The sequence below is a fragment of the Mustela nigripes genome, chromosome 2 (genome assembly GCF_022355385.1).
Source record: "Mustela nigripes isolate SB6536 chromosome 2, MUSNIG.SB6536, whole genome shotgun sequence".
In the NCBI taxonomy this organism is placed as follows: Eukaryota; Metazoa; Chordata; class Mammalia; order Carnivora; family Mustelidae; genus Mustela; species Mustela nigripes.
The window spans coordinates 101,127,948-101,140,753 of record NC_081558.1 but is presented as its reverse complement, the minus strand read 5'-3'; the positions used below and the strand labels follow the sequence as shown (position 1 = coordinate 101,140,753).

The following is a 12,806-nucleotide window of genomic DNA, read 5'->3' as shown; positions in this document are numbered from 1 at the left end:
TAATAATGTGTAAGTTGAAAATAGCAAAATAATACATGCCTCAAGAAAAAGTTGTAGTGAGTTGGGGTAGGGGGAGGTTGCCTAGATAGTGTAGCTGGGTTCCATGTTTTAATGTAGTAGAGTATAGGATTGAGATACTTTAGTGTAAGATGAAACTAAAGCTGGGCTGCAAGGTATTTCAGTTCTCTGAATTGTTGAAATAAAGTTTAAATCAAGGCATCAGGTCGCAGTATGGTGGCTGTAAATACTTGATTGTTGGCAGTAGCAGCCAGCCAGTCCTTTTATTAACCACCAAATCTTGACACTCACTGAAGATACTGACATGAAACCTGGGAATTGGTCAAACTGAGCCCTTTTACAGTTTTTAATTACATTTAGAGTAGCATACAGCAGTTCTAAGAATGGTGTGCCAAGCCCAATGGGGGTCCTCAAGCCAAAGTTGTTAGAAGGAAAAATACCAGGTATCACAGAAATGGGTTGTATTTGTACTGTAGTCTCATTTGGGCTTACTTGGGAAGAATGACTTAAAGGAAAAAGAGGTGGTTGGGTCAGATGCAGCTTTGGTCCAGTGTTAATGTTTTCTTCACAAGGTCTAAGCAGTGTATTTCAGGGCCACAATTTTGTGTATTAGAATCCTAAGGAAATTGACATTGATAAATTGGGTCACTGGCAAGAAGTACCAATCCACAGACGTACTCCAGTGAGATTTAGTTGTTGAGAAACAGCATAATCTAATAGTAACTTCACTAACATGTCATTTAAGTAGATGTTTTGGTACTTTTTAAAAATTTGTGAGTGCATGAGTTGGGGGAGGGGCAGAGGGAAAGAATCTGACACCCTGCAGAGCTCATAGCTAGATTTGGGGTTCCCATCTTAACCCTGAGATGGCCTGAACCAAAAATCAAGTGGACTGCTTAACAGACTGACCCACCCAGTTGCCCCAAAGATGTATCAGTACTCTTAAGAGTGATTAGAAATAGAGAAAGAAATGCTCATAAAAATTGACCTTTAGGGTTTATGTGAAAGAAGGCATTTAAGGAACTGTTGAACTGGGTTGTGTAGTGTAACTGAAACCTAATTGTGGGCAATAATTGGAAAATAAGTAGAAATGGCCAGATTATGCCAGGTCTTATAAACTGTACTAAGGATTAAGAGAATTCAAAGACCAGCTGTCTTCAATGGTAACATTACTACCTTGGGTTGTAGGTGGGTAGTAGTGAGTGCATTTACAAAGTTGGGTAACTAGAGAAGATCTTTCAGTGGAAGGGTGATGAGTTTGAGGAAGCTATAGGATACTCAGTTGTGAGCATGTCCAGGAAGGCAGCTGGACATTTGTGCCTGGATTAGGCTTACAGTGGAGGAAATTTAAAGCTGTCACCTTTGTAGGAATTAAGTGAATATGGTATTGAGTAGGATGATGATAGAATAATGGAGGTGAATAAACAGGAAGTGGACAGTTGAGCAAAGAAGAGAGGTTTGGGTGGCTCAGGTAATGATCTCAGGGTCCTGGAATCGACTGCATGGGGCTTTGCTCAGCAGGGAGCCTGCTTCCCCCTCTGCCTGCTGCTCTGCCTACTTGTGATCTCTCCCCCTGTGTGTCAAATAATTTTTTTTAAAAAAAGAATCCTTAGGATGACCTGAGTAAATGCAGAGGCAAGACAACCTTGCATGGAAATTCATCCTCTTGAATTGATTTAGTAATACAGCACTTAGTAAATGAGAGAGGGCTTTATGCATTTCTCTTCCCATAATGAGATTTGGTGAGTACAAAAATGGTCCTCAAGCCAGAGGTACCATTGGAGGAATCCTGTGTTTCAGAGAAATGAACTCAAATGGCTAACAGTTGGTTGGCTGGATCTGAAACAGCCTGTCCCCAGCATGACACAACTGTTAAAACTAGGAACTTGATGTTTCCTGGTGCTACTCTCTGTTCAGAATTCACAGGTTCTTTGTCATCTTGTAGTGGAAAAAGCACATGTCTTGAAAGTGATAAATTTGATTTGGAGTCCCAATTTCAACTAGTTGGAGGATGATAGACTCATTCTACCAGCCTTTACTGGTAGAATGCCCCACCTTTCAGTTTGAGTACATGATCTTGACCAATGAATTGTATGATCTTGGGGCTATTCTTTACTTTCCCCAGTTCCTAGTATAGTAATTTACAGTATTCAGTTCTGAATAAATAAACTGCCCCAGTTCAGTGCTTACAGTTACTAGTTTTAATTTTTAAAGGGCCTTGGGGGTAATATCCCAATTTTCATTTTTTTTTATAGTTACTCCTGGCCTAGATTGAAGGTAGTTTCCTTAATGGCAAGGATCCACCTGGTCTCTTCCTGGGTTAAATGCAGTTGCAATTCTTGTGGGTTGTTTTGGGTTTGTTTTTTGCAGTTTTTGTGTTAAGTAGGCTCCATGCCCATTGTGGGGTTTGAACTCAGTACCCCAGAAATCAAGTCAAATGCTGCACAAAGACACCCCTAATTCTTGTTTTGTTTTATAACAGTTAAGGGATGGGGTTGAATAGGAACGAACATACTGATTTTATAAGAAATGACTAAATGGTGCTAAAATTGGTGACTGAAAATAAAGTAAAAATGAAAGTACATTCCATTCATCTTTTATACAGAGGGCTAAACCGTTAAAGGTTCTACATCAGTTTGTTTAAGCTACATGGCATCCAGTGTGGATGCCTACCTTTAAGGTGAGAAACTGAATTAAAGAGAAATGGCCTTATACAATAATTGCCGAGCGACACCCACTAGTCTTCCTACAGCCCAACTCACGTGGGCCGCGAAAGGCCATTTATTGGCAGGCTTCCCGAACTGAGATGCGACGACCGTGATGGAGTTCACATCCGGGGCGATCTGGTTGGTGATGCTAGCCAATCGAAAATCGTCTCTCCGCCGGCAGCGAGGGGCGGGGCTGGCGCCAGGGTGAAGACGTCACGTACTCCATGGTAACGACGCTCGGCCAGAAGATGGCGGCCGAATGGAATGGAGTTGCAGGTTTCTCGGGTTCAGGCCCTGGCCCTAGCCAGTGGCGCTGGAGCAGGTCTTTATGGGTCCAAGGCGTTTTACTCCTGTTGGGCGGCCTCTGGGCAAGCTCCACATCAATTCCTGTCTCCTTGGACAGTTCCCCTCCCTGCCGGCACCACGTCCCCTCTGAGACTGAGGTAGGGCGACGGAGGGGCGGGAACGGGCGCTGTGAGGGTAAAGTAACACAAGAGGCGAAGATGTAGAGGGTAGTTTCTGGAACAAGGTGTGTTGGAGAAGAAAGCGAAGTTGGACCGGAAACTGAACTCTTGGGGGTTGGACCTGCCCTTGTTACCGGGTGATCCTTGGTCCTGAGCCCTTGACCCAGCCCCTGCAAAAGATGTCGCTGGAGGCTCTTGGTCTGCCAGGAGAAATAATTCAAGGACAGACAACAGGGTACATAAGCAGTACAAGCAGGAAGCTTTCTTTTCGTTCTTTCTTTCCTTTTTCTTTAAAGATTTTATTTCTTTGACAGAGGGGAAGACAGAGAATACAAGCAGGGGGAGTGGGACAGGGAGATGCAGGCTTCCCGCCAAGCAGGGAGTACGATGTGGGGCTTGATTCCCGGACCCTGGGATCATGACCTGAGCCGAAGGCGCCTAAAGACTAAGCCATCCAGGCGCCCCCAAGCAGGAAAGTTTCTTAAAGTAAAACTACATTCTAGAGATGTGAGAGAGGGTGCGCTCAAGGAAGTCTGAGCCTACTGGGTTTCCGTTTCTGTTATTGACAGTTGTTAACAAAGGGGTGGAATATTGATTACTTGAAGTGAGGATTTCTTGGAAACAGGGTGGTCTCTTCCAGGAATGTAGGTTATGCCCTTTTTCTTGCCTTATTTGCCCGATAAAGAACTCTCGTGGAGATTTCAGAGGCGGAGCTCCCTCATAACCGCAGTGCTAATGATAAAACAACTGTATAATGAGCTGAGGTCACTCAAGCTGTCAAGATGGTAGTCCCTTGTGGTTTTCTTTTGGAGTGGTGCCAGGACAGGCCTCTCCTTCATAGATGGCCATGACTTCCTCTTTGCTGGCCTCGCGGCATCTTGTGAGAACCTCACAAACTGCCTACTCTAACAGTGTTAACTCCCTTTCTGCACCCAGCAAAGTGGCTGAGTTAGGCACTCAGAACATGATGGCTTTCCTGTGCTGAGAGTTCTACTTAGGCAATTGTAGAGCAGTGGTTTTCAACTTGAGAGTTCATCAGAATCACCTAAAAGATTTGTTAAAATACAGTTTGCTGTCTCACTCCCCCACTTTCTAACTCATTAGGTCTGGGATGGTACCCAGAATTTGCAGTTCAGGCTCCCAGGTGGTTGATGATGATACTTGTCCAAAGACCACACATTGGAAACTACTGACCCAAAGGTTAGGAGAGCTAAAGGCATTGGAAGGCTATTGGGGGGCTCTCTAAGACAAAATTCAGGCTTATTTTCAAGTTACTTCACCACATTGCTTGCTTTACCCTGTTCTCCTACCCTGCAAGTGCCTGCCTCCTTCCATTTTTCTCCCTCTCTACATTCTTTTTTTTTTTTTTTAAGATTTTATTTATTTATTTGACGAGAGAGATCACAAGTAGGCAGAGAGGCAGGCAGAGAGAGGGAAGCAGGCTCCCCACTGAGCAGAGAGGCCGATTCAGGGCTTGATCCCAGGACCCTGGGACCTGAGCTGAAGACAGAGGCTTTAACCCACTGAGCCATCCAGGTGCCCTACGTTCTTTTAATCCTAGTTAAAGTTCCCTACCTTCAAGACAGTCAGCTGAAACGACTCCAGCAGAATGGTTTTTTCCATTTCATAGTATGTCTTATCTGTAATCTCTCTGGCACTTAACCAAGTACTACTGTGTGGGGAAGGTTTATTTCTCAGGCATTTCTTTGTAGTTTTGCTTTTGTAGTTAAATTGTAAGGTTCCTTTGGATGAGGTTTATATCTGATTCCTCAGCAGTATTTAGAGAGCCCACAATAATCAGTGTTCTTTGTAGAAAGGAGATAGAGTACCTGGGGCAGGGTGGCATGTTATGATTGATTTTATAATTGTCTTATTACTTTATTGAGAAAGACTAATCTTGAAATTTTCAGTTCAGCCCAGAAATCTAAGACCACTCATTTTTGTGATAATTTCCAAAATGTTCTATGCATACTGTTATAACCATATGTGCCAAAATACTAAGTTTGGGGCTTATAGCTATATTTCAGCTTTTATCATGACACTGCATTTTGGCTGAATTTTATTTATTTTTTTAGTCTCTTAGCAAGTTCTAAGTTTATAATACAGTATTGTTGACTATAGTCACTATGCTGTATTAGAGCTCCAGGGCTTATTTACTTACTGGTTGCAAGGTTGTACCCTTTAACAATATAGCCACAATTCTCCCACCCCCGATGAATTCTTTAAAAACATCTAAAACAACAAAACCATTCCTGCAAAACCCTGTGCTTCTTTCTTTGAATTTAGATTACAGGAAGAGAAAACTATTCAAAGAATTGCAAAATCCCTCCATTGGAGGAAACATATAGCAGTTTCATCTAGTGATTGTTGCCATGTTGCCAGTGTTCAAAACTCCAACTTCTTTTTGAACATCTCAGTGGAAAGAGAGTATCTCCAGAGGCGGCCCCTTTACTTTTGGAGATCACCAGTATAAAGTTCTTCTTTTTATAGAGCTGAAAACTCTTCCGGAAATTTTTACCCACTATTCCTATTCATGCCTCTTGGCTAAACAAACTCAATTGTGATAGTGCTTCAGATACTAAAAGCAAGCTATTAAGTTCTTTTTGAGACTTATCATTCTTAATAAATCTCCCGGTTCTTCATAGACCTTATAATAGCAAGTCCTCCTAACCATTGTCTTAGCTTTAACCTAAACATAAAGTACAGGCAAGAGTAATTCATTATAGGTGCCTGGGTGGCTCAGTCAGTTAATCATCTGCTTTTGGCTCAGGTCATGATCCAGGGTCTTAGGAATGAGCCCAGTATTGTACTCCCTGCTCAACAGGGAGTCTTATTCTCCCTCTCCCTCTGCCCCTCTCCCCACTCATGCTCAAATAAATAAATAAAATCTTAAAAAAAAAAAAAGAATTATTCATTGTACTCATACTAGTGACTACACCTCTGTTAAATGCTATAGGAAATTATGTAACATTTTTGGGGTTGTGGTGGGAAGTACAAAGCATGTTGGGAGGATGGGAGGGAAGTAGGAGGGGAGGTGTAGGGAGGCGCCTGGCTGGCTCAGTTGGTAGGGTGTGAGACTCTTGATCTCTAAGTTCAGGCCCCATGTTGGATGTAGACTTTTGATCCGTGAGTTCAAGCCCCATGTTGGGTATAGAACCAACTAAAAAAAATTTTTTTGACATATTTAACTTGTTTTCAACCCAAACCTCTAAGTTTCATTTTTTAATTATATAAATCAAAACAAAACAAAACAAAAAAACAGAATAGTATAATGAACGCTCATGGACACATCACCCAGCTTTAACTCTTACCATATTCTCTCATTCATATTTCATATACTTCTGCCCATTCTCCATCCTCTCACTTGTTACTTTTTTTTTTTTTTAAAGATTCCATTTATTTCTTTGTCAGAGAGAGAGAGCAAGCGTGCACACAGGCAGAGTGGCAGGCAGAGGCAGAGAGAGAAGCAGGCTCCCAGCCGAGAAAGGAGCCCAGTGCGGGTCTCGATCGGAGGACCCTAGGATCATGACCTGAGCTGAAGGCAGCCGCTTAACTGACTGAGCCACCCAGGCATCCCACTTGTTGTTACTTTTAAAAGTTTTGTGGTTGGGGCACCTGGGAGGATTAGTCGGTTAAGTTTCTGGCTCTTGATTTTGGCTCAGGTCATGGTCTCAGGGTTGTGAGATTGAGCTCTACCTGGGGCTCTGTGCTGGGAGTAGAGCCTGCTTGAGAATTCTCCATCTCTCTCTGCTCCTCAGTGCTCTAAAAAATGAAGCAAAAAGGAAGGAAAATAGAAAGGAAGGAAGGAATATTATTTTAAACTTTTTTTTTTTTTTTAAAGTAACCTGTGTGCCCAGTATGGAGCTCGAACTCACAGCCTCAAGATCAAGAGTGGCATGTTCTACCAACTGAGCTAGCCATGTGCCCCTAAAAGCTTTCTGCTAAATTTACATGTATTGGGACATAATAAATGCAGTCATGTAGTTCACGAGAAGCTTGTAGCCACATGATAACAGAATATTTCTATGACTCCAGAAAGATCCCTGCCCCATTTTTGTGCCAGTCAGTTTTCCCTATCCAGATACCCCAGGCGACAATTATTCCCTTTTTTTTTTTTTTATTCCCTTTTTTTAATTTATTTTTTTTAACATTAGTTTAGTTTTGTCTCAGGACTCCTGGGTGGCTCTGTCAGTTAAGCAACTGCCTTCAGCTCAGGGCATGTTCCCAGGGATTGGGATTGAGTCCTGCATCGGGCTCCTTACTCAGCAAGGAGCCTGCTTCTCCCTTTGCCTGCCACCCCCCCCCCCCTGCTTGTTTTCTCTCTCTCTCTCTGACAAATAAATAAAATCTTAGAAAAAGAGAGAGAGAGAGATTAGTTTTGTCTCTTTTAGAGCTTAGTTTATACAAATGGAACTATGTAAAGTATTTTGTTATATGATAGAATACATTGAATTTTCCAGTAGTAAATTGTGTAAATAGCAGTTGCTTTTTGTGATAGACCCTCCTTGGTCCTAACTTAAGGATGTATTATCCTTTTTATATATCTCTGAATTTAGTTTGCTAATAGATTGTTAAAGATTTATGCATCTATGTTTATGAGTAATGTTGATTTATAAATTCTTTTTTTAGTGAAGTTTTTGTTCATCTTTTTAAAGATTTTGTTTACTGAGAGAGAGAGCACACAAGCAGGGGGAGTGGCATGTAGAGAGAAGCAGGTTCCGCACTGAGCAAGGAGCCTGATGCAGCCTGAGAGAAGACAGCCGCTTAACTGACTGAACAACCTAGGCATCCCTTTGTTCATTTTTGATACCAGAATTATACTGGTCTCACATAATGAGTTAGGAGGTGTTCCATCTTCTTGTATTTTCTTTTCTTTTTTTTTTTTTTTTTAAGATTTTATTTATTTATTTGACAGAGAGAAATCACAAGTAGTCGGAGAGGCAGGCAGAGAGAGAGAGGGGAGGAAGCAGGCTCCCTGCTGAGCAGAGAGCCCGATGCGGGACTCGATCCCAGGACCCTGAGATCATGACCCGAGCCAAAGGCAGCAGCTTAACCCACTGAGCCACCCAGGCGCCCTCCTCTTGTATTTTCTAAAAGAGTTTGTATAAAACTGAAATAATTTCTTCCTTAAATGTTTAGTATAATTCATAGTTGAGACCACCTGGGTGGGCCTTTGTAGAGAGTTTTTAAGATACTCTTATTGAGGGATACCTGGGTGGCTCAGTGGTTAGGCGTGCCTTCAGCTTGGGTCATGATCTGGGGTCTGGGGATTGGGTCTCATATCAGGCTCCTTGTTTGATGAGGGCTTGCTTCCCCCTCTGCCTGCCACTCCCCCTGCTTGTGCTCACTCTCTCTGTCTCTCTCTCTGACAAATAAATAAAATCTTTTAAAAAAACCAACTCTTATGGAGCTATAATTTATATAACATAAAATTCACCCACTTAAATGTCCAATTCAGTGACTTTTAATAAATTTGCAGAATTGTGTAGCTATCAGCACAATCCAGTTTTAGAATAGTTCCATCACCTTAAACAGATCCATTATGCCCATTTTTAGTCAATCCCTGGGGCACCTGGCTAGCTCAGCCAGGAGAGCATGCGACTCTTGATCTCAGGGTCATGAGTTTGAGCCCCATGTAGGGTGTAGAAATTACTAAAAATCTATCCATCTATCCAGCTACCTATCTATCTAGTCAGTCCCTGTTTACCTCTGGCCCCAAGCAACCACTATGTAGAAAAGTTTAGATAAATCCAATTTCTCTGATAACAAGTCATTTCATACTTTCTATTTGATTCTGTGCCTGTCTTGGTAACTTGTGTTTTTAAGGTCTTTATTTCATCTGAACTGTTAAATTTTTTGGCATAAAGACATCCTAAATAACCAACTGTTAGCTTTGGTAATTTATTTATTTATTTATCTTTAATTGAGAGTTGTCTTTTTTTTTTTTTAAGATTGTATTGATTTATTTAAGATAAATGAGAGTGAGCGAGAGAGCAAGAGTAGGGGAGCTTAATTGTTGTTTGATCCAAAGTGTTTTTATTTTCCCTGGTAATTTCTTCTTTAATCTGAGGGTTATTAAAAATGTTTAAATATTATTTCTAAATTTTGGGTCCTTTTCTAGATCTTATTGTTACTGTTATTTAGAGAGTGTCTTCTGTAAGACAGAAATTTGAAATTTGAGATTGATTTATTTATACCTCAGCATATGCTGTATCCTATTTAACTTTTCATGTATACTTGCAAAGAATATATATTCTATAGTTATTGATTATAGCTTTTTATACGTGTCAGTAAGGTAAAGTGATTGATGGTAGTCTAAGCACTTCCTATGCTCAGACAAAGGTCTTAAAGATCTCTTAAGATTGTAAATTTTTTCTTTTTCTCTTTACTTCTATCAGTTTTTGCTTTGTAGACTTTGAATCCATTGTTATTAAATACATTCATATTTACAATTCCTGATATATTAACCCTTTATCATTATAAAATGTCACTCTTTATTTCTGGTAATACTTTCTGTCTTGAAGTCTGTTCTGTCTGATACTAATAGAGACACTTGAGCTTGTTTATGATAGAGCTTATGTGGTATATCTCTTTCATTCTTTTACTTTTAACCTGTGTGTGTGTGTGTATTTGCTTTAGGGATTACAATATGTATCTTTTGCTTATATTAAATATTTAATATTAATATTGCTTTATCGTACTGTGACCTCCTATATGACATTGAATAAGAATGGTGAGAGTAGACTTTCTTGCATTGTTCCTGATCTTAGGAAGGCATTCAGTCTTCTATTATTAAGAATATTGGGGTACCTGGGTGGCTCAGTGGGTTAAGCCTTTGCCTTCGGCTCAGATCATGATCTCAGAGTCCTGGGATTGAGTCCTGCATCTGGCTCTCTGCTCAGCAGGGAGCCTGCTTCCCCCACCCCCTCTCTGCCTGCTTCTCAGCCTACATGTTATCTCTGTCAAATAAATAAATAAAATCTTAAAAAAAAAAAATTAGTTGTAGGGGTACCTGAGTTTCTCTGTCAGTTAAGTATCTGCCTTCAGCTCAGGTCATGATCCTGGGTCCTGGGATTGATGCCACCCCTGCCTCAGGTCTGGGCTCCCTGCTCAGCAGAGAGTTGGCTTTTCTTTTTCCCTCTGCCCCTACCCCTCCACTTGTGCTCTTTGGCGGTCTTTCTCTCAAATAAATAAAATCTTTTTAAAAAAGAATATTAGTTGTAGATATTATTAAATATTAAATATTAAAATCTTTTTTTAAAAAAAAACCTTTAAAAGAAAAAAGTGTATTGGTTTTAGATTTTTGGCAAATGTGCTTTGCCATGGGAGAAAATTACTTTCTATTCTTAGTTTTTATCATGGATGGATATTGAATTTTTTTTTAAGATTTTTTATTCATTTCAAAAGAAAGAGAGCAAGCGCGCAAGCATGGGGAAGGATAAGAGGGAGAGGAAGAAGCAGACTCCCTGCCGAGTAGGGAGCCTGTCAGAGGTGAGATCCTAGGACCTCAGGATCATGACCTGAGCTGAAGGCAGATGCTTAACTGACCGAGACACCCAGGAACCCCTGAATTTTATTAAATGTCTTTTTGGCATTAATTAATATAATTGTGTAACTTTTTTTCTTTAGTATGTTGATGTTGTGAATTACATTGTTTGAAATTTTTAAATGATAAACTAGCATTGCATTCCTTAGATTAAAATTCCACTTGGTTATGATGTATTACCCTTTTTTTATGTTTTGCCGGATTTAACTTGCTGATGTTGATAATTTTGCGTATATATTTATGAAGGATATTGGTCTGTAGATTTTTTTTTCTCCCATAACTGTTGGTTTCAGTATTAGGGTAATGCCAGCCTCAGAGAATAAGTTTGGAAATATTCCTTCCCCTTCCATTTTAAGGAAGAGCTTGCATACAGTTACTATTGTTTCTTCCTTAAATGTTTAATAGAATTCATGAATGAAGACATCTCAACCTGGAATTTTCTTTAGTGGGGAGTTGTAAACTATGAACTATTCAAGTTATTTCTTCTTCGTTGTGTTTTGATTACATTATATCTTTCAGAGAATTTCATTTCATTAAAGTTGTCAAAGTTGTAGGCTTAACGTTTTTCTTAGTATTCTCTTTTGATTTTTTAAATGTCTGTAATAAAGTGTTCTAGTATCAATTCCAACATGTGGGGGGTTTTCCACACACTGCCAAGTAACTCTCCTACACAAACCGAAACTCACTATCTACCCAGTGATAGCATCAGATTCTGCAGTTCTGTAAGACTGGCCCACACTCCACAATTTCAGGCACCAGTTGTTAAGTCCAGACTGTCATCTGAGCTTCTGACCAAATGATTATAGATTGGAGTTTCCAACAACCCCTTCCTTGGGTTGGATTAATTTGCTAGAGCAGCTCATAGAACTTAGAGAAAAAAAATTACTACTAGATTACTGGTTTATTATAAAAACAAATGTATAACTCAAGGACAACTAGATGGAAGACGTGCATAGGGCAAGGTATAGAGAAAGGGCAAGGAGTTTCCCCCCATCAGAGCATTCCCTTCTCTAGGAATCTCTTTCATATGGTCCAAAAACCAATAAAAGGGGAAACCTCATTTAGAATGGAGCTGGGAGGCCAGCAAGAGGGAACTCTCATGCCCTGCCATTCATTGTCAATTACAGACCTAACAGGAAGTGATGGACCTTGCATTTGTATACTATTTTACTATCCCAGCAGAAGGAAGAATATTTTCGCTCCTTCCCTGGCAATAGTCCAGCCAATGAGAGACTCACAACTAAGCCAATGAAAAGCCTTTATACTTTGAACTCCCAGTTTATTCCAGTAGACATTTTGCTTGTAATAGCCCTCCCAGTTTCCTTTTTCTCTCTGTAAGAGTATTATCCTCTCCTTTGTTCTTCAGATTTGCCTATGGTTTTGTTGTATCATGCTTGTCCTGGATTGCAGTTTTTTTCTATTCCCAAATCCATTTTTGCTGGAAAAATAACCAGCAGTTTTATTTTTAAGGTTAACAGTGTTCACCAGTAGGAAACTCCAGATCTCATCATCTTGGGTTTTATAGAAGCTTCATCACATAGACATGGTTAATTAAATCATCACCCATTAGGATTGAACTCAACTGCAGCCCCTCTCCTCATCAGAGATGAAGGGGTGGAGACTGAAAGTTCCAACCCTCTAATCACATGGTTGGCTCCACTGGCAATCAGTCCCCATTCTTAGGTGCTTTCCAAAAGTCGCCTCATTAATTTAACAAAATACACCTTTATCACTCTCATCACTTAGGAAATTCTAAGATTTTAAGAAATCTGTGCCAGTAATGGGGCAAAAACCAAATACATATTTCCTATTGTAAATCACAGTATCACAGTCTGTAAAGTCTGTAGTAGTATCTCCTGTTTCATTCTTGACATTGGTAATTGGTGTTCTCTCTCTTTCTCTTGGTCTCTCTGCTTAGGGGTTTATCAGTTATATTAGTCTTCTCAAAGAATTAGCTCTTAGTTTTATTGATTTCTCTATTATTTTTCTGTTTTCCATTTAATTGGTTTCTACTCTTTATTATTTTCTTCTTCTTCTTTTTTTTTTTTTTTAAGTTTGCTCATTTTCTGG

The 12,806-nt window shown here is 40.1% G+C and overlaps 1 protein-coding gene across 1 annotated transcript in view; it reads left to right on the top strand.

The window, feature by feature from the left end:
- The first annotated feature begins 2,930 nt into the window (after positions 1–2,930).
- The window catches only part of LMLN (leishmanolysin like peptidase), an 85,532-nt gene continuing 75,656 nt past the window's right edge, over positions 2,931–12,806 (top strand). Inside the window, exon 1 of the mRNA XM_059391132.1 lies at positions 2,931–3,169. Coding sequence (XP_059247115.1) covers positions 2,951–3,169 — 219 coding nt within the window. The 5' untranslated portion in view covers positions 2,931–2,950. The remainder of the gene's footprint in view (positions 3,170–12,806) is intronic.